At 49.9% G+C, this 18,117-nt stretch overlaps 11 protein-coding genes across 11 annotated transcripts; 7 read left to right on the top strand and 4 right to left on the bottom strand.

Annotated features, from left to right (window-relative positions):
* Positions 1-1,239: 1,239 nt before the first annotated feature.
* AUEXF2481DRAFT_189155 (uncharacterized protein) lies at positions 1,240-2,217 on the top strand. The gene is made up of 2 exons (XM_013492981.1): positions 1,240-1,814; positions 1,870-2,217. Exons 1-2 carry the CDS (start codon positions 1,399-1,401, stop codon positions 1,946-1,948), a joined length of 495 nt encoding a protein of 164 aa, XP_013348435.1. The 5' UTR covers positions 1,240-1,398; the 3' UTR covers positions 1,949-2,217.
* A 268-nt stretch (positions 2,218-2,485) lies between these two features.
* AUEXF2481DRAFT_1140 (uncharacterized protein) lies at positions 2,486-3,652 on the bottom strand (the record flags this gene model as incomplete). The annotated part of the gene is made up of 1 exon (XM_013492433.1): positions 2,486-3,652. One exon carries the CDS (start codon positions 3,650-3,652, stop codon positions 2,486-2,488), a length of 1,167 nt encoding a protein of 388 aa, XP_013347887.1.
* A 1,150-nt stretch (positions 3,653-4,802) lies between these two features.
* AUEXF2481DRAFT_35564 (uncharacterized protein) lies at positions 4,803-6,239 on the top strand. The gene has a single exon (XM_013492701.1). It carries the CDS (start codon positions 5,126-5,128, stop codon positions 5,957-5,959), a length of 834 nt encoding a protein of 277 aa, XP_013348155.1. The 5' UTR covers positions 4,803-5,125; the 3' UTR covers positions 5,960-6,239.
* A 330-nt stretch (positions 6,240-6,569) lies between these two features.
* AUEXF2481DRAFT_45740 (uncharacterized protein) lies at positions 6,570-8,231 on the top strand (the record flags this gene model as incomplete). Its single annotated transcript, XM_013492783.1, has 5 exons — positions 6,570-6,587; positions 6,648-6,704; positions 6,756-6,849; positions 6,899-7,036; positions 7,090-8,231. The coding sequence occupies 5 exons, from the start codon at positions 6,570-6,572 to the stop codon at positions 8,229-8,231; spliced, it is 1,449 nt and encodes a 482-aa protein (XP_013348237.1).
* A 402-nt stretch (positions 8,232-8,633) lies between these two features.
* AUEXF2481DRAFT_1137 (uncharacterized protein) lies at positions 8,634-9,266 on the top strand (the record flags this gene model as incomplete). Its single annotated transcript, XM_013492432.1, has 3 exons — positions 8,634-8,758; positions 8,841-8,955; positions 9,021-9,266. 3 exons carry the CDS (start codon positions 8,634-8,636, stop codon positions 9,264-9,266), a joined length of 486 nt encoding a protein of 161 aa, XP_013347886.1.
* A 321-nt stretch (positions 9,267-9,587) lies between these two features.
* On the top strand, positions 9,588-10,430 carry AUEXF2481DRAFT_189218 (uncharacterized protein). Its single transcript, XM_013492980.1, has 3 exons — positions 9,588-9,809; positions 9,857-10,123; positions 10,180-10,430. The coding sequence occupies exons 1-3, from the start codon at positions 9,714-9,716 to the stop codon at positions 10,270-10,272; spliced, it is 456 nt and encodes a 151-aa protein (XP_013348434.1). The 5' UTR covers positions 9,588-9,713; the 3' UTR covers positions 10,273-10,430.
* A 641-nt stretch (positions 10,431-11,071) lies between these two features.
* On the top strand, positions 11,072-13,011 carry AUEXF2481DRAFT_188306 (uncharacterized protein). Its single transcript, XM_013492979.1, has 2 exons — positions 11,072-11,919; positions 12,004-13,011. The coding sequence occupies exons 1-2, from the start codon at positions 11,251-11,253 to the stop codon at positions 12,754-12,756; spliced, it is 1,422 nt and encodes a 473-aa protein (XP_013348433.1). The 5' UTR covers positions 11,072-11,250; the 3' UTR covers positions 12,757-13,011.
* AUEXF2481DRAFT_188364 (uncharacterized protein) lies at positions 13,011-14,010 on the bottom strand. Its single transcript, XM_013492978.1, has one exon. It carries the CDS (start codon positions 13,938-13,940, stop codon positions 13,266-13,268), a length of 675 nt encoding a protein of 224 aa, XP_013348432.1. The 5' UTR covers positions 13,941-14,010; the 3' UTR covers positions 13,011-13,265.
* A 557-nt stretch (positions 14,011-14,567) lies between these two features.
* On the top strand, positions 14,568-16,122 carry AUEXF2481DRAFT_45739 (uncharacterized protein; the record flags this gene model as incomplete). Its single annotated transcript, XM_013492782.1, has 2 exons — positions 14,568-14,662; positions 14,721-16,122. The coding sequence occupies 2 exons, from the start codon at positions 14,568-14,570 to the stop codon at positions 16,120-16,122; spliced, it is 1,497 nt and encodes a 498-aa protein (XP_013348236.1).
* Positions 16,123-16,200: 78 nt separating this feature from the next.
* Positions 16,201-16,666, bottom strand: AUEXF2481DRAFT_188198 (uncharacterized protein). Its single transcript, XM_013492977.1, has one exon. It carries the CDS (start codon positions 16,571-16,573, stop codon positions 16,280-16,282), a length of 294 nt encoding a protein of 97 aa, XP_013348431.1. The 5' UTR covers positions 16,574-16,666; the 3' UTR covers positions 16,201-16,279.
* A 93-nt stretch (positions 16,667-16,759) lies between these two features.
* On the bottom strand, positions 16,760-17,818 carry AUEXF2481DRAFT_1133 (glycoside hydrolase family 131 protein; the record flags this gene model as incomplete). The annotated part of the gene is made up of 1 exon (XM_013492431.1): positions 16,760-17,818. The coding sequence occupies one exon, from the start codon at positions 17,816-17,818 to the stop codon at positions 16,760-16,762; it is 1,059 nt and encodes a 352-aa protein (XP_013347885.1).
* Between the last annotated feature and the right edge of the window lie 299 nt (positions 17,819-18,117).

Here is an 18,117-nt window from a genome sequence, read left to right as displayed (position 1 = left end):
GGATCGAACTAGGAAGGAACGAGTGCGCGTCTAGCGAAACAGTAGGCTGTGGACACAACTGCCGTGGTCTCGCTTGCAATTAACATAGCACCTGTAACAGTGGGCGAAAGATGAATGCTGACTTTTCCACTGCCGAATTGCGATAATCGGTCTCTGCCGGATCTAGCTTCTTTAGTGAGGCAGATCGCGGGCTTCCAAGCAAGATCAAGGCACTCGTCCCGACATTGTCGCAACACGAGTCTTCGGTGTTTCGAAAGCGACCGATGTGTATCACCAGATATGAGGTATGAGTAGCGAAGATCCAGAACCGTCATGGAAGCATTCACCACCGTATGAGCCCGGGCAAGCAGGCGATTGACGGCAAATCTAACGTCGAACACGGCTTCGGTCAAGGAGTATTTCGGTCCGTACGCGACACGCCTGGAAGAGTCGTCATCCGATTAGATTGAGATTTCGGCTTAGGAGATCTGCGGCTCAAGGAGAAATAGGCACAGCACGATGCATGGCGTGTAGAAGGAGTTTTGCGTGTTCGCAATGCCGCAGCGAGCAAATCGTGCCGGCCGTCGCGAGAGTCAAAAGTGATGAGCACCAGCGCTTTGCTACCCTTTCCAGAAAGTGGTGTTCCGATCGCGCAGCTGCAGGGGTTCCATTGGCCACAGTTCAGATGATGATGGTGAGCAGTTTCGCCGAATCAGAAGCTTGTGCACGCTGTGAGTGTAGTTGAACGAATACCGAGGTACATGCATGTCATGTCCATAAGCTCTGAGCGCAAACGGTCAAAGTAACTTTGGCTCTACCAGCTCTATAAGTTTGACTTTCTCTGCATGTGCCTTTGGCAAATGGGGTGATGGTTCCAGGAATGCGGGTGGTGAACAGCACGGTAAACCTTATTGAGGTATCAAGGGAAGTCGTCGCCGAGGAATGGAAGGGATTCTGTTGCCAACAGGCGCGAGAGCGTGAGCGGCATGTCAGCCTGGAAAGCTTAAAGGGAGGATCGATCTGTTGTCTTTTTGCGACATCTCCTGTTCTCCATGGATCATGTCGGCGAGGTCTGCACGGGCAGAATATGCAGCAAACCATTCTTCAGAGGTGCTCGACCCCATACGGTTACGGCTCACAGTGTGCAAGGCGTGAACCCTTGACTCGTTCCTTCTCCTGCCATGTCAGCAGTGTCTGAATAAGACAATCTCCGGGCTTTTTAAGCACGCAACATCCGTCAGGTTATTGAATCAGGGGTTGTTGCAGGATGCAAGGCAGTCAGAAGAATGGAGAGGCACTGGGGGCGGCGGGCCGTCGGTTGGAGAAACCAATACGCAGCAAGACAGTCCACGATTCATGGGGTAGACAGCTTGTGACTCTGACTCGCAAGTAGAACCTGTCGTGCCGACCCTGTGAATCATGGAATCCTCCCCCACGACCGTGGGTTTCTCGTTGATGGCGAAACTCGCGGACGGCGTGGAAGTCGGCGTACTTGGGCCATGTACGATGATGCACTCGGCCATTTCGTTCACAGTTCAATGTGCCTGTCTAAGTCTCGCCCAAATTTGCAGACCGCTTCAGAAAAACCATCGTCGTCTTAACTTCGAGCGGACGCGTTCGTGCTCGGTACTATCCGCGCTGCTGTGTAGGGTTACACATGCGAGACGCAAGTACCATTGTACCATGTACCGATGCCGAGTCATTGGCACCTCCAATGTCGGCCGGTTCCGACGAGATCGTGGACGGAAAGGCTGCGGAAAAACTGGATCGACAAAGCAGACAACGACGGCGAGTCGCAGACCTCACCTAACTGCTCGATGCGACAGTCCTGTATTGTAAGCATTCCACATGTACTCCGCCTAATATTACTCAACGTCTCATAGTCACAAGAAGGATCACCGTACTATTGCTTTGTCAACAGGCTATAGTCACCAGCCGAATTACGATTCATGGCTATGCATCAGGTTGACAGGCTGTCTAGAATCATGCAAGGCAGATACGAAGTGGAGGTCATAACGACGTTGATGAGAAGCTGAATCGCCTGATGAGACATTGGAGTCATACCACGCAGACTAAGCACAATTGACAGCAGATATGAATCGTGAGACGTGCGATGTCAGAAGTCAGAATGTCAGTAGTGATGTGGGAAAATTGAAGGCGGCCTCGAAGGTGGGCTCTCTTGTCATGATTTCGTTGCAGCTACAGTACAAAAGCGGCTTGACTCAGAGGCCTCCTTTTAACTAGATTCGTTGATACTTGTATCCTGTGAACCAAGCATCGGGTATTGATAACGGAAAAGCAATTCTTTTAGCTCCCGGACATGTCGTCAAGAGGATGCATGTGTCGTGGAACAAGAAGAGGGATTTAATAACATGGCGAAACTCAACGCTGGCTTGAATGCGAACATCATTGAGGCAAGTCACTCGATGTTCACCTGTGGAACAGGTGGTTCCAGGATGACCAGACAAGTCATGTCATCGACTCTGGACTTCGTCGCAGATTTCAATCAGCGAAATATCGTGACTCGCCGTGTCATTTCGTGACTCAGACGGCCTGCATCTGCCGAGCCGATTTTTGAGAGTCCTTTCCAGTTGGAAAAGGGCGTATCAGGATTGTTTATGCACTTGACCTGGTCCGCTTTGATCCGAGTGAGATGTTCGATGAAGCGAGTTTCGTCGCGGTTGTAGAAGTTCCTCCTCCCTTGAAAGCAAAGATCCAGAGTCTTGAGCATGGTATGGTCACCCAACATTTGTAATATGTCAATCAGATCTTCGTCCTTGGTGAATCTGCGCTCGTCGGCATCTTTCAGATGGGAATTCATAGATGGTATCGCATCCTCGAACATGACGATAAGACGGCGTAATAGGCTAACATTGGCCAAACCGATGCTTTTAAGGAAGAATCGGATGTCCTTGTAGCCTATCTCGTAAACATCTGTGGTCCACCGAACAGCACGCTCCTTCTTGCGACGCTGAAAGTAGAACGTGTTCTCGGTGTATAGAATAGTGCGTCCTTCCTCGTGAACCTGGCGACATGTTTGAAGAAGGGATGATGACCGGCTGAAGTTGTTGGGGTATGCGAAGTCCAGCTTCTCCTCCGAAACGAAAGCCAGTCGGTAGATTTGATTGCGAATCTCGGCTGGAAGATCTAGAAAGCTACGCTTGGAGGTGGTGGTGGGTTTACTGATCTCGGAAGTAACACTTGAAGTACTAGAGTAGCCTGAGTCTGCACACGACTGGGAGTGCGGAGACGGGCATGTGAGAAATGGGTGTATCTGTGATCGGGCTTGGGCGAGTAATGAATTTGTGTCGAGATTAACCACCAAAGGTCCCTTGTGGCCTGTTGGGACTTCGATGGTCAGAGACATGGGTGGCAGATCTTGATGTCTCGGGCTCAATCGAAGATAGCCACAGTCCGAAGCAGAGTCGTTGTCCGTTCTGGGCGAAAGCAGCGGAGTATATGGAAGAGAGGGGCAACGCTTTCTTTTCAAGGACACTTGAGAGCGCACATTTCTGTCGTCGACATATAAGTCTACGTCGGATCTAGCTATGGAATCGTCCGGGCTATGTGTAGCATATGGGCTAGTAGTTCCAGTTCTATATGAATCAAGTTCCCGCGACGAGGTTCTGACTACGTTTGCACCCGTTTTACGGGCTTTGGCGACAGGAGCCATGACAGACGTTTCGAGAGTAGTCGAGAGCGTGATGGGTTCGTTCAAAGGTCGAGAATGCCAGGATGGTGAAAGGGTGATTTTGGCGACTGTTAAGACTTGAGATCCGGATATTGGCTGTGAAATTGGAGACTAGAAGTTATCCGGAGGGAGAAACAAGGCTCGGGACTAATAAAGGGAGGGATGAACGGGTTGTTGATCATGAAAAGTGATTTCGTACTGCACCCGCAGGCATGCGCCCTGTACATGTATAACTAAGTCGGCCCCGCGATGCAAATTACCTAGCGAAAGCTTGGAATTATTGAGTGTGGCCCTCGCTGTATACAGAGTCGAAGACATGCTCGGGACGTTGATGCTCGGTAGGGCATGCTGAAAACAGCTAGCTTTGGACCGCTGAATTGGTGTACGATTCTGAGTTTGAGAAAGGAGCATGCGACGACGTAACTGACTGCCGAACCACAGAGCATTGACGACATTCAAGGTTAGCGAAGGGACATGACTCCGATTCGCAAACACCGTTTGGGGGTTTTGGGAAGGTTTTGGTTTTGATTGTTTGGCGAACGGCAGGGGGGCGGGCTCGGTAGCCGCAGCCATCAAAGTTGAGACGCTCAAGATTTGTGAGGCATGCCAATTGGTAGCTGACTCGAGGGCAACGCGAAATTCTGAACGTCAAAGGAACAGCTCACTGCGGCGCAGCAGCAACGGGGCGGCATCATACCACGGTACATCTTATTGAGGAGGATTTCATGTTCATTATTGGGCTCCCGATCCGAGAAAATGACCGAGCATAGAGATGTTGTAACGGATGGGAAAGTACTTGTGTCGGCGGAGCTCAGTCCGCCATGATGCAAATGTGAAGTCCCAACAGCTACGGCGAGACTTGACTTGATCTTCTGCAGTGGTCTTGGATCGTCTCTCTTTGCCTACAAGAACAATAAAAATGAGTATGAAAGATCTTTAGTTGCATCATGTTGCATGATCACGGTCAAGTACACAGGCTTGTCCAGTCACATGTGCATGATCTATTGCGTTCAACGAGAGCGTTCGAGGTTGGTCTTGGACTTCGGTTCCTGAACGCTGGTCCATAGTGGCGGTCCCATTTCGTCTTCGGACGATAGCAATGAGTGTGGTCATACTACCGATGATGATAATATTGCAATCATGGTCGTCGTTGCTCGATAATCAGAGCTCTGGTATTGAGGCAGGGTCATTCTGTCAACACATCACGCGTCCTCGTATTCGTATCAGGCATCTCGTATTCGCATTGTGACGTATGACACAGCAGCGGTGACCAAGATTGTATACCACACGTTGATAGGTTGAAAAGGACATAGCCCCCCCCTCGGACTCGACCTGCAAACACAGTCACCTACAAATTGCCTGATCTGCTCGCTCGCTCTCAGTTGACGTCGCAAACCGACATACCACAACATCGACATACCACAACACTCTCTGCTCACTTTGACTCCGTCCAACATGTCAGCTTCAGGACTCGAGCCTATTGACTTCTACGACATAGCATTCAAACAACCCCGGGAAGAGACAGCCAGCGCCCCAAACCCATGGAAGACTAGACTGGCATTGAACTTCAAGGGCCTTCCCTACATCACCACTTGGGTACCGCTGCCAGATGTGGAGAAAGTCCGTCGAAGGGCAGGACTGCCTGCTGCTAGACAATACGGCGATGGCAGTGATTACTACACTCTGCCTTTCATCACTGATCCCAACACCGGCGAGGCAATTGGAGACTCCTTCTACATCGCCGAGTATCTGCAAAAAACGTACCCGGACTCAAGCTCGGATTTGTTTCCTGAGCAGAAACTCGACTACGTGTTTATCCCGGAGCAAGCCTCTCCGGTGCCGCTGTCAGACATCCGAGGAGGAGAACACGACAACTACGCGCAGTTCAACATGAGCGTGGATGGAGTTTTCTCAGCACATGTTATACTCATGCTACAGGGCATGCTTTTGGAGCCAGCTGGCGAGCAAGTATTTGTCAAACGCGCGGGCGTGGAGTCCTTCGACGCATTCGCGTGTGTCGGGGAGCAACGGGAACAGGTGCTGGTGTCTTTCGAGAAGAGTCTGGGAGATCTGGCCAGAGTATTCACGAGAGACCAGAGCGGACCTTTCGTGCTCGGCGCAACGGCTAATTATGCGGACTTGATCGTTGGTGGTTGGCTACAAATGGCAAGCAAGAATCTACCGAGCACAGAGTGGGAGGCATTGAAGAGTTGGCATGGAGGAGTCTTTGGACGATTGTACGATGCGCTAGATAGATATGCACAGACCGACAAGGGACGTGAGATATAGGTGGCCCGATTGGGCTATGGAATGCAAAGAGTTACGGCGTACACTTGTCGACAGAGACCCAAGGCAGCCAAGGTGGATGTGTTTGGTCAAGAACACAGTTGCTTGTACTGTGTCATGATGATTGATAGTTGATTTGGGCGCCCGATGAAGCAGCGCAGTGTCGAGAAGATGACACGAAACAACAAGATTCCAATCAGGAAGTACGAAAATCGCCTGCAAAAATGGTGGTTTGGGACCCCAGACGTCTCAGCAACACCCACGTCACCCGACAGAAGCCGAACGAGTGAGATTGTCTGCCAGATAGGTCATCTCATCATCTTGGATTTAGTTGTAAGAGGGGGAAAGAGGATCCCAGGCGGGCGCGCAAGAAATAGGCGGGGCGCACAGGCCAGACAAGACTAGCCGGATGGGGAAGTCGATGTCGCGGGAGTGGGATGATGTTGCTAGGCGGAGGTTGGAGGCTGGAGGTTGGCCATGACCTTCTTGTTCATCACCACACACAATGTCAGGCCTGAGGACGACGTCGCTGCTGCGTGCGTCGCATGCGTGTACGAGGCCGTCTGCTGCGACATGGCGCCCCTTGCAAGTGCAAGCCCGCCGCGCTCTGTCCATGGAGGGACAGCAGAAGGTAGACAATCGTCCAAGCGTCCTTGCCCATCTACCAACACATGGCTGACCTGTATACCAGCTGCTCTCGGCCGATCTCGAAGAGGCCGATCCCACTGTATACAACATTATCCAAAAGGTCGACAAAGCCCAAGACTAGCCAGCCTACAAGCCACTGATATCCGTGTAGGAGAAGAGGAGGCAAAAGCACTTTATCAACCTGATCCCCTCGGAAAACTTCACATCCCAAGCAGTCCTGGATGCTTTGGGCAGTGTCATGCAAAGTAGGCTACTCTTCGCCACGTTGCAATTGTCACAGGCTGACCTCAACAGACAAGTACTCGGAAGGATACCCCGGAGCAAGATACTATGGCGGAAACGAGCACATTGACGAGGCCGAGAGACTGTGCCAGCAGAGAGCCCTCCAGGCCTTCCGTCTCGACCCAGAGAAGTGGGGCGTCAATGTCCAGCGTATGTCTGAGAAGCCACACCCCTCCTCGACACGCAGCTAATAGCAATCATAGCCCTGTCCGGATCGCCTGCCAACCTCTACGCCTACTCAGCCCTCCTCAATGCACACGACCGCATCATGGGTCTCGATCTCCCTCACGGTGGCCACTTGTCACACGGTTACCAAACTCCCACCAAGAAGATTTCGGCCATTTCAAAATACTTTGAGACTTTGCCATACAGACTCGACGAGAAGACTGGTCTGATCGATTACGTCAAACTACAGGAGCTGGCTATGCTCTACCGTCCCAAGATCATCATTGCTGGTACTTCAGCCTACAGCCGATTGATCGACTACAAGAAGTTCCGCGACGTGGCCGACAACGTTGGCTCATACCTCCTTTCCGACATGGCTCACATCTCCGGTCTCGTTGCTGGCGGCGTCATTCCTTCTCCCTTCGACTACTCAGATGTCGTCACCACCACTACACACAAATCTCTTCGCGGTCCTCGTGGAGCCATGATCTTCTTCCGCAAGGGCGTACGAAGCGCCGACAAGAAGGGCAATGAGATCATGTACGATCTTGAAGGTCCTATCAACTCGTCCGTCTTTCCTGGCCATCAAGGTGGTCCGCACAACCACACCATCACCGCATTGGCCGTTGCATTGCAGCAGGCTCAGTCGTCCGAGTTCAAGCAGTACCAGCAGACTGTCCTCGACAACGCAAAGGCCTTTGCTTCCCGCCTTGGAAATGGAAAGGACAAGGGCGGTCTTGGCTACACCATCGTCTCTGGCGGCACTGACAATCATTTGGTTCTGGTCGATCTTAAGGACAAGAACATTGACGGTGCCCGTGTCGAGCGCATTCTCGAGCTTGTTGGTGTCGCTGCTAACAAGAACACCGTCCCTGGCGACAAGTCTGCCATGAAGCCTGGTGGTCTCCGTATGGGTACTCCTGCCATGACTACCCGTGGCTTCCAGCCCGAGGACTTCAAGCGTGTTGCTGATGTCGTCCACCGTGCTGTTGAGATCACTCGCAGACTGGACGGAGTTGCCAAGGAGGCAGCCGAGAAGGCTGGTCGTAAGAACCCTGGCAGTGTCAACGCTTTCAGAGAGTATGTTGGCGAAGGAGAGGAGATTACAGAGGTCGTCCAGCTGAGAAAGGAAGTTGAGGACTGGGTCGGCACTTTCTCTCTGCCTTGGGACAAAGCATGAACATAACACGCTGTGGATTAATGAGGTGCAAAGGCAAGCGATTGTAATAACAGGAACAATGATAACGCTTGGCAGAAGAATGCTCGAACTTGCACATTTGTGAGTGATCAAGCGAACAATCATTCAGCCAATACCAACGACCATTCTTCTCACCTCCTTACAATACTTACACTTAGCAAAAGTTGCGTACAAACAATCGCATCTAGTCTAACATTGTATGACACGCGGGGATCAGGCTGTCCCGGTGAGCACAAAAATGCCTCTTTTCTCGCTCTACTCCTTCCAAATCCGTATCACCAACGCCGCAACGCATCCCCCTTGCAGATCAATTACCTAAGAAATCCGCTCATACCTTGACTATTTTCTCGACGATTCCCCCGAAAACAGAAAAGAAAAAACGCCATGCGCATCATCGCTTACCCATCTACCGGTGTCGAGTTTGGTCTTGACAACAATGCATCTTCTTCTACTTTTGCCACTATCGACGCAAACCACAATTCTAAAACTCACGACGCCAAAGTAGCTTGGTGAGTTTTTTTTGTTTTTGTGTTTGGTTGATTGAGAAGGGAGCATTGGCAGGTGCAATGCTAACTGAGAGGGGAATTATAGGTATATGGGAGAATGGACTACGCCTGTTACGGCTGTGTTGGAGGCTTATGTTATGATGTCGTTCTTGTTCTTCTTTGTTGCGTTTATGGCGTATATCCATAAGAATGGATGTTGTGTAAGTTTTTGACAGTCTTCATTTTGACTGTTAACATCATGTCTCTTGTACTGACTTTGTCACAGCATGTCTTCCGTTGCAGACGTCGCAGAAGAGCTATCCGGTATCAACACATGAGAGTGCGTCAGTGGAATGAACAACAAGCTGCTGCTGCTGCTGCCATGGAAGACGACTCTGACGAAGACATCAACAATCACGAAGTCAACAGTGTGTTGTCGAGAGATCCTGCTGCTGTCGACGTCGAGCATGGTGCTGGTGTACATGAGATCCAGAGGCTGGAGAGAGCAATGAGAACTGCTGGAATGTCTTGAGTTGTTTCACGAGAAGTCAAGGAGTCAGGAACGCATCAGAGATCCAAAAACTTCATGCTGGCATGGGAGGCTACAGGAAAGAAGAAGAAGTAATCGTGGAGGTCTGCTCGCACAGTCGATAATAGTCAATCGGAAGTGCTGGTCACGAAGATATGAGAACACGAAAACCGGAAAGGAAAAGTCTTTTTCAACCGCTTGAACACATCTCCTTGGAAGTCCGACTCCTGATGTGGTGTTACAATGTCTGATTCTTTTGTGATGTCAGTAGAGCATGATGTAGATTGTCATCAGAAGTCAAACACGCAGGATGCTTTTTTGTCCTTACTCGGAAGTCTATGATTCTTTCTTGCAAGAGCAAACACACATGATTTCTATCACTCTCCACGAGCTCGGGAATCTTGCAATACGCTTCAGGTCACTATTAATGTCAACTCCTCACCTGACAAGATGACCACATCTGGAATACCCACAGATTCCACTTTGGCAACATCACAGCCACATCCAGAGAAGCAACCTCCCACCAACACGAGTTCGCAGATGCAAGTATGAGTATGTCCTCAGCCTCATCGTCCTCTAATGAAGAATCTCAGACTCCACCACCCTTGAAAATCCCCTGCGTGACCTACATCCTCCCCTCCACCACCGATCCCGACCCCAACAGCACCATCGGCCCTCAGACCAGAGTCCTACGCATCACTCTCAAGGACGACACCAGATTTGATACAACTACCGCTTGGAACATCGTATGGTGTAATATTTGCTTGAAGCAGCAAGTGGGCTTCTTCCATAATGCGGGCGAGTTGCTGTGGCATGAGAATGGAAAGAAGTGGTTGCATCCTACTCACGCTCCTGAGATTGTAAGTTTAAGAGGTGTGAGAGTTGTGAGAGATGTGAAGTACTGATTTGATACAAGGCTGGTCTTGCTACGGGAGATATTATTCGTGTTATGCGGGTTTCCAAGCCACGGGAAGATGCCAATGTCATCGTCGTCGCGGGAGACACTTGAGTATGATGATACGGTGGAAGCATAGAGGCGTGTTAGTATCTGGAAATGTTCCAATTTGCAAACACCAGTTCATGGTCTTGAGGAGCTCAGTGCTCTGGGCAAAATCGTGGTAAACATCTCCGAGATTTGCTCTCAGATGATGTTATGACGGAGCCAACAAGATAAGCGTAGCTGGAAGCGGGCATGAGATAGTAGTTGTCGCGTAGTTCCGTGAAGCTTTCGAGTCATCGCGAAGCGATGACGAGGAGCCCGCACAGTGTCCTGTGATCTCATGGACCCAACTCGATTTGAACGGGTGGTCTTGAAGTTGTGCTGAATGATGGAAATTTTGACGGTTACGACTGTCTATAGTCCGAACAAGCGACTTGACCCACATCGAAGGACCCATGGCGCAGCGGTAGCGCGTGAGATTCCAGTTTATCAATGGTGTCATGCCTTTGATAGGAACCACCTCAAGGTCATCCGTTCAAATCGGGTTGGGTTCATGAGATCACAGGAGACTGTGCATAGTGTTTTTACCAAGTCAACATCCGTTGATTTCGTTACATTCAAACAAGAAGGTGCGCTCTGCTTTTGCTGCACGATGTTGCGGCCCGCACAGCACATGTCTTGGCGGTGATCAAGGCCATGGGTTGGGGTCATGAAAATCACAAGCCGGGACTGTTTCATGCTGCTTGCTGATTTTGGACGCTCGCATCTTTTATTAATATTGTTGTGTGTGTCTGCTGATATTTTCTATCAACAAGCCCTACAGGGAATTAATGCAAATCCTTTGCTCGGTGACTTCACTCCAACTTAGAAATGTAGTACCTCGAGGCAGCATCTACGCAGAGTAATTTGTAATATCAAGCCTCGGCAAATAGGCAGCTGTTGCCTAGTTCCCACGACTATAAAGCGCAGTGACCAGAAACTCCTCATACCGATCCCAGTGAATCCGAAAGCTCGACAAAGCACGTACAATCACAGTCCTCTCCCGACATGGCATCTGTGATTTTCTGGAATCTCTCTGAACTGAAGCTGGAGGTGTTCCGGAGTCTGCATAATGATAGGTGTTGGCGAGAGCTGGCTCGTTGTGCTCGCGTGCACAGCAAATGGACCAACCTTGCTCTAGACGAGCTGTGGCGAGCAGATGTCTACCTCATGGCAAAATCGCTTGCATCAATACCCCGAGCTCGTCGCCAGTATTATGCTTCGCGCATGGCTACCCTTGACCTCAGGATGAGCTACAATGATTCCATTCACTCCTATGATGATTCCATACACTCGAGTGTCGATGGGTTGAAATTCCCCAAGCTGAAGAAAGTCACTTTCGACAACTGCAGTCGCGATGAATACCAGCGATATCGACTCGCAGATTACATTCAATCTACTTTAGAGACGCTGAGTGTTGAAGATCGTGCATACTCGGACGCAAAGATCGGACCATTATTACTATCAGATGTCGCTGATCGGTGTCGGAATCTCAAAACTATCAAGTTCTCAGTTCCTGGTTGGGACATTGCACCAAAAGATCTTGCCCGACTCTTCGAGAGCGTCTATCCCGGCTATGTGTACTTTGCTTCCAATTATGATGGCGTTATCACATACGATGTGTTACAGGCTTTATCTCGCAACCCGAACCTCAAGTACCTCATTCTAGAGTCTGTGGTCGGTCATGACGAGAATAGCGACTATGCTGATGGTGGCTTCTCACAGCTGCGTAACTGCATCATCGGTGCTAACGATCTGAAGCGTGTTGCTGAGAGCACTACTGCTCCGTTCCCAGTCATGGAAGAATTGAGATTGAAAGTATACTCTGACGCAGTGCCCTGGGTCACAAAATGCTTCGGTGCGGTCACCAAGCTCGAAATCGCGATTTTTGCAAGCTCAAACGAGCCTTGTCTTCAGCACGTCTCTAGCTTGTCACAATTACGTGAGCTTAGTATCATAACACCTGGCGGTTCAGGTGAACGACTTCTGGAGCACGACTTCATAGCTCTGAGCTCTTTGCACAAACTCTCCACTTTGAAAATTGGCGGCAGTTTCTATCCTACGACGACCAACTGGTCACAAAGGGACTCGGAAGCCATGTTCTCTGGGCTTCCTTCCCTGGAACATGTCGAAATATTCTTCGGAAGAGATACTGTTCCTGATAGCATCATATCAGCAATATCACGCTTCTGTCCAAGACTTAGATTCATCAGTCTCATAGGAAGAATCAAGGAGAGCCGCTTTCTGGAGCTAGAAGCACCGCTGTTTCCGAATCTCAAATCCATGGAGGTCTCCGGTTTCGTATCTGGTCTTGCAATAGATGAGGTCGTGCGAATGCTCAATGATATCGCGCCTGCATTGGAGGTCTTGCGGTGCCCAAACGAGCATCAGCATACGCAGAGAATATGTCATGCCTTCGAGGTCTTTCGAAATCCAGCACGAGTAGCACAGCGCATGGAGAGACATCTTTCTGAGCGTGCCAAGATACCGGACGCCTCAAAAATTACGCCATGAGGCATTTGTCTTATGCCATGCAAGTTAGTCCAGAAATTCGTAGGAGGTAGCGCGATGTCCAATTACATCAGACTATGATACGCAATACGTGCTTCTCAAGTGCACCCTCCTCACTTACTAATTACACTACCTCTGAACTTTATAGTTGTTTATGTTCCATCAAAGACGAACGTACATTTGTTGTTCAGAGCTCCTATGCTTCCCTTGCCCCTTTGAATGTCGTGTCATGCATCGATGAGCCTGTCGCGGTCAAAGAGCACTACTTGCTTTACCCCTTCCTCATTCGTAACCTGAATTGCTTTATGCTTCGATGCAGCTCCTACCACCATCTGACATGGTTTCACCACAAGACTAGGCTATCCAGAACTGTCGATTCGTGCAACCACTTGTTCATACAAATTTCCGCCTGCTTCCAGATGACTGCTTGTTTCTGAATGTGTCGAAATTGTATCCATCAGCCTATGGTGGATTGAAGACCTTCTGTCCTGCTCTCGATAGTGAGAACGCTCTCATGGCTTGGGAGTCGCACCAAAGCCCCAAACATGGCCCTCGAAGCCCATAGGCATGGCAGCTTTTATATCTTTCGTGTAGCAGCTATGACAGTCATAGAGCTCAAGATCTGCCGAGCTCGTTTCCTGGTGTCGCCTCCACCAAAGTCGTGATCCTCGACGATTGGACTTGCCGCATGATGCACAAGTCTGACGAACCGCCTGAGCGTGAATGATTGGCGTGTGAGTTTTCCACCGGAACGCGTCTAGATCGCTGCAATTCAACACCCAGCTTCTCATGAGGATCCCTGGTCTGTAGGGGCCAGTCGCATAACGTAATTTATATGCCTCTGCTATTTTCTGCCGTTTCACGGGGTCCGCACGTATTGCTGCGACCCTTTCACGAGCTCGGCGCAAGCAGCGCTCCACAACTTCGGGACCCCTGCTTTCTAGGTTGCGATACCATTGCATTTGATACTTGGCTAGCTTTTCCTTGTTGTTGGCGCGCCACCGTGCGTTTAGCTCGTGGAGTTTCTCTCTGTTCGCCTGGTAATATGCGGCGTTGTATTCCTTTTGGCTCATCTTCTTTGGTAAACAATTGATCGAAGCTGTAGCAAAAGTCCGGCAAAGTGTGTGAACAGCGTAGTCAATCCGGTGGTGGAATACAAGTTTGGGGGTTTGTGATATAGGAGACATTTTGGTGTTTTTTCGCTTCTTCAGATTCGCTGTCCAAGATCAAAGGGAGTCGTCGTATGCGTGGAGAACAAGCGGCGGGAAAACACGGTGCAAGATGTTTGAGAGAACGCGCCAAGCCGGGGGCTCCCAGATTCCGATCATGACCCTCCCTCGCTCTCACTTACCAAATCTCCTTGTGACTTATGCCGCTTATCTGGTCCATCTAGCTATAGATTGACAACGCACTCGAATAGAGCTGTCTGCCGGCGCTGTCTACTTTTCCACTCTCATGCGATCGTTCGTCTCCGGCTGAGCGTTGGGAATCATGGTGTCTAGATGAGGGTCAAGCCTCAGGTTCATGGTTTCGATATGGACGTCCTTCGTCGCCCAAGTTTGTATAGAGTCACTTGCACTCTCCGAGAAGACATTAAAGGCTCTTTAGGTTCTCTGAGAATACTAGCAGCCCAAAGTCACATCCACCATGCACGTTGCCGTAAGTATCGTGTGTTGTCACGTAGCCAAGGAAGTTTGATTGGGTGATCGTCCCATCTCCCAATGTCTATCTGAATATACCTCTTGCCCCACTCACTTTGCTCTTCTACAGAACACAAGATCATCGCCGCTTTCTCTCATTTGCCTTTGAACGGTATGGCCCCAGCTGATAGTATTGTAGTGGGAGCCACGCGACTTTCACAGGACGAGCAGTCGCTTAATCCCACGCGAAGGCCTTGGAGCCGTAGAAGGTAACAAGTGTCGACCGTATCTGGGAGGACGCATCGACGAACGTGCTAACACGACCAGCTATACCGGAACGCTAGGCTTCAACATCTGTGCTTTCATCCTACCTGCTCTCTATGGCACACTGAGCAAACTTTGGGTCGCAAACATCGACTCGTCAATGGTTGTAACCACAGACAGCTACACATACATTGGAGTGGTCGCCGAAGTACTCAACGAAGGCCTTCCACGCGCTTCCTGGTTGATCGTTGGTGACAGGGCAAACAGATCCATATCTTCAAGATACAGCCTATCTTTCACCTTGATCATTATTCAAACCATCCTCGGACTGATCATGTCCATTGCTTTCGTGGGTGCCGCCAGACAATTCGCCGGTGGGTTTGTTCCGATTGAAGTTCGAGCTGCGTCTCTGACATACATACGAATCTCGGCATTCTCGGCCCTCTCATCGGCAATCGAGACAGCCGTGTCCACCAGCACGAGAGCTCTCGATAAGCCGGACGTACCTCTGATCATATCGACCGTCAAGTTTTTGATCAATATTGTCCTTGACCTCCTGATCATCTCCAAGGTTCATGTCGGCAGTTTTACGCCGACAGTCAATATGCAGGCTGCTACTCAGCTAGCATGTAACATGACCGCTGCTCTCTTCGGTCTCGCCTACTTCTGCTTCGTCACATACAAAACAGGTACACCGCGAGCCATGGCACAACCGCATGAACCTGTTCGACCTAGCTTTGCATGCTTGAGGACACTGGCGAGACCGGGTACTCTGACCTTCGCTGAATCTGCCATCAGAAACACACTATATCTATGGTTGGTCAACGGCATAGTAGCGATGGGCTCCGATTATGCTACTGCATGGGGTATTTTTTCGTCCATTCGCTGGGGTCTCATTATGGTACCCGTCCAAGCTCTCGAGGCAACTACCTTGGCATTCATTGGTCACTCATGGGGAGAGTGGAGAAAAGAAACCGACAGAGACAGAAGACCCACAGCATCACGACAAAAGATATACAACATCATACGACCCGCATTATGGTCTTGTTTCATCGCATTGGGCATTGAAATCCCTCTCTGCATCTTCATGTCTGAATACGGTACCCGTCGCTTTGCCTTCTACCTCTCTGAATCGGAGGCTGTCTCGCAAATCACAGCAAAGATGTGGAGAACAATCGACTGGTGCTACATCTTCTATGCTCTGTCCACACAGCTAGCAGCAATCCTTCTCGCCACACGACCTCGATGGTATTTGTATCAGAGCTTGATCTCAAACCTCCTCTGGGTGCTACCATGGGCTATTGTGGTCAGTGAAGCCAATATCACACCTGATGATGCTTGGACGTATCATTCTATCGTGTTTGGTGGGTCACTTGTTTTCAGCTTCTTCGACATTCTACTCGTAGATTCTATATGGGTTTGGACATTGCTTAGAGGGAAGATGAGATTGCCAAATATATACTGAGGTGGCATATGTTTGTACTGCCGCATCAGGTGATGGTATCGGGACATGAGCTATGATTTCTATCTCCGTTCACTTGCAAGTAATCATTACTTGGTTGGTCGTGTTCTTCGAGACCACAATGGCAATGGTTTTGATAGTAATGGCCGTAATGATGATCTCAATGATGATGACAACGAAGATGACAAGGACGTTGACGAAAATGACGAAGATGACAAGGATGACGAAAATGACTAGGATGACGAAAATGACTAGGATGACCGACGAGGATGACGAAGATGACTAGGATGACCGACGAGGATGACGAAGATGACGAAGATGACGAAGATGACGATGAACATAACATTTTTGTTAATCTCATGCCCTTCACGCGTAAGGAAGAATATATTTCGTGGTGAAGTAAAGAAAGAGGCATCTGCTGTGCTAGGGGGCAAGACAAGTTGACGTGTTGCATGAGAACAAGTTGACGATCTCTACATTTGCCAAGTTAAAGGTGATTCTTGAACTAATTACAGCCACAACACAAACACACTCCGGCTAGAGAAAGTGAAAATGAAAGTATTGATGTAGAGCAACCGATCGTACATTTTGATACAAAGACGTTTCAAGCCAGCAAGCGACGATTGCGACCAAATTGCATCTAAGCGTAAACATACTCGACAGCGCAGCCAGCGTCGTCGGTAGAGGAGGGCGCAGCTGCGCTAGCAGAAGTAGTAGCGACGATAGCAGAGACGCTAGAGTTGGGACTGGTGGGAAGGGTCATAGTCTGCAGAGTGGTGGGTACAGCGCTGGATGGGCTTGAGAGAGGGGCAACGACCGAAGTAGGCTCTGCTGCAGCGACAGAAGACGAAGTTGTAACGACAGCAGCCTGGGAAGAGCTGACTGTAGCGATAGTGGATGAAGAGACCGGAGCAGCAGATGACGACACCTTTGGCGTCAAATCATCTGATGGACCAGAGATAGCGGTCGTCAGCTCGCCATCCTCAATGTAAACGCTGCTGAAGAACCAGTCTTCCTTGGTCTGGGAAAACTTGAGCACACCAACATGCCAGTCAGCACCATCAGAGCTGACAGAAGCACTCAAAGGACCAGCCTTGGACACCAACTCATCAGCGCCAGTAGAGTGGTAGAATTCGACAGTGTTGGCATCGAAATCAATACCATAGGCGACGTTGTGCCAGACATCAGCATCGAAGTCCATATCGAATTGGGCTTTACCGTCGGTCATCCACTGCAACTTTCCATCGCTACCGTCGATACCATACTTGAGCTCGGTAAAGTGGGACTCGAAAAAGGCGACTTGGTGTTCAGCCTTGGCATCAGGGGCGTTCTCGGCAGCACGCTTAAGGCTGAAGTGGTAGAACTTCTTGCCCTTATTGATGGCAGCCTTGGTGGAGGGGATGAGCTCAGTTCGCATCATAGTCTGGCCGTTCCAAGAGGAAGTGCCATCGACAGTGATACGGACACCATCCGAGGAGGAGGCATCGGCTGGATTGACATAGTCAGGGCTGATGTTGACATAGTCGGTGGTCGCGCCAGATCCGTGGATGTAGTACTGATAGGCGCCGACTTGGTTCTCCCAGGACCACTTGTTGATCTCGGCGGCAGATGTGTCGGTGAAACGACCATCCCATAGGATTTCGGCCATGCTGGATCCAGCCAGCAGGGCGGTGGTCAGAGCGATAGAATTGAAGTACATCTCGATTTCCGGGAGATTTGATGAATGAATGGCAGTACGAGATCAACTCGTGTTCTTAAGGAATGAATCGAAAAGAAAGATGCGGAAAGATGAAGATGCGAAAATCGAGGCTGGCTCGAGAGAAAAAGGATCTAGAGTTGTGGAGGACATAGCACAGAGTTATATCATACATTAGAAAGTCCTACATTTCTTACAGTCCAATCTATTCGCCGACTAGATTGTGGCTCCGGTCAGACCACGGGATATAGAATTTACGGAGTCTTTTGCAGCACGAGATGAAGGGGCTGGCATCAGGCGTT

The sequence above is a fragment of the Aureobasidium subglaciale genome (assembly GCF_000721755.1).
Source record: "Aureobasidium subglaciale EXF-2481 unplaced genomic scaffold scaffold_1, whole genome shotgun sequence".
In the NCBI taxonomy this organism is placed as follows: Eukaryota; Fungi; Ascomycota; class Dothideomycetes; order Dothideales; family Saccotheciaceae; genus Aureobasidium; species Aureobasidium subglaciale.
The sequence above is the reverse complement of the archived record's forward strand: the minus strand, read 5'-3'. Positions and strand labels throughout refer to the sequence as shown.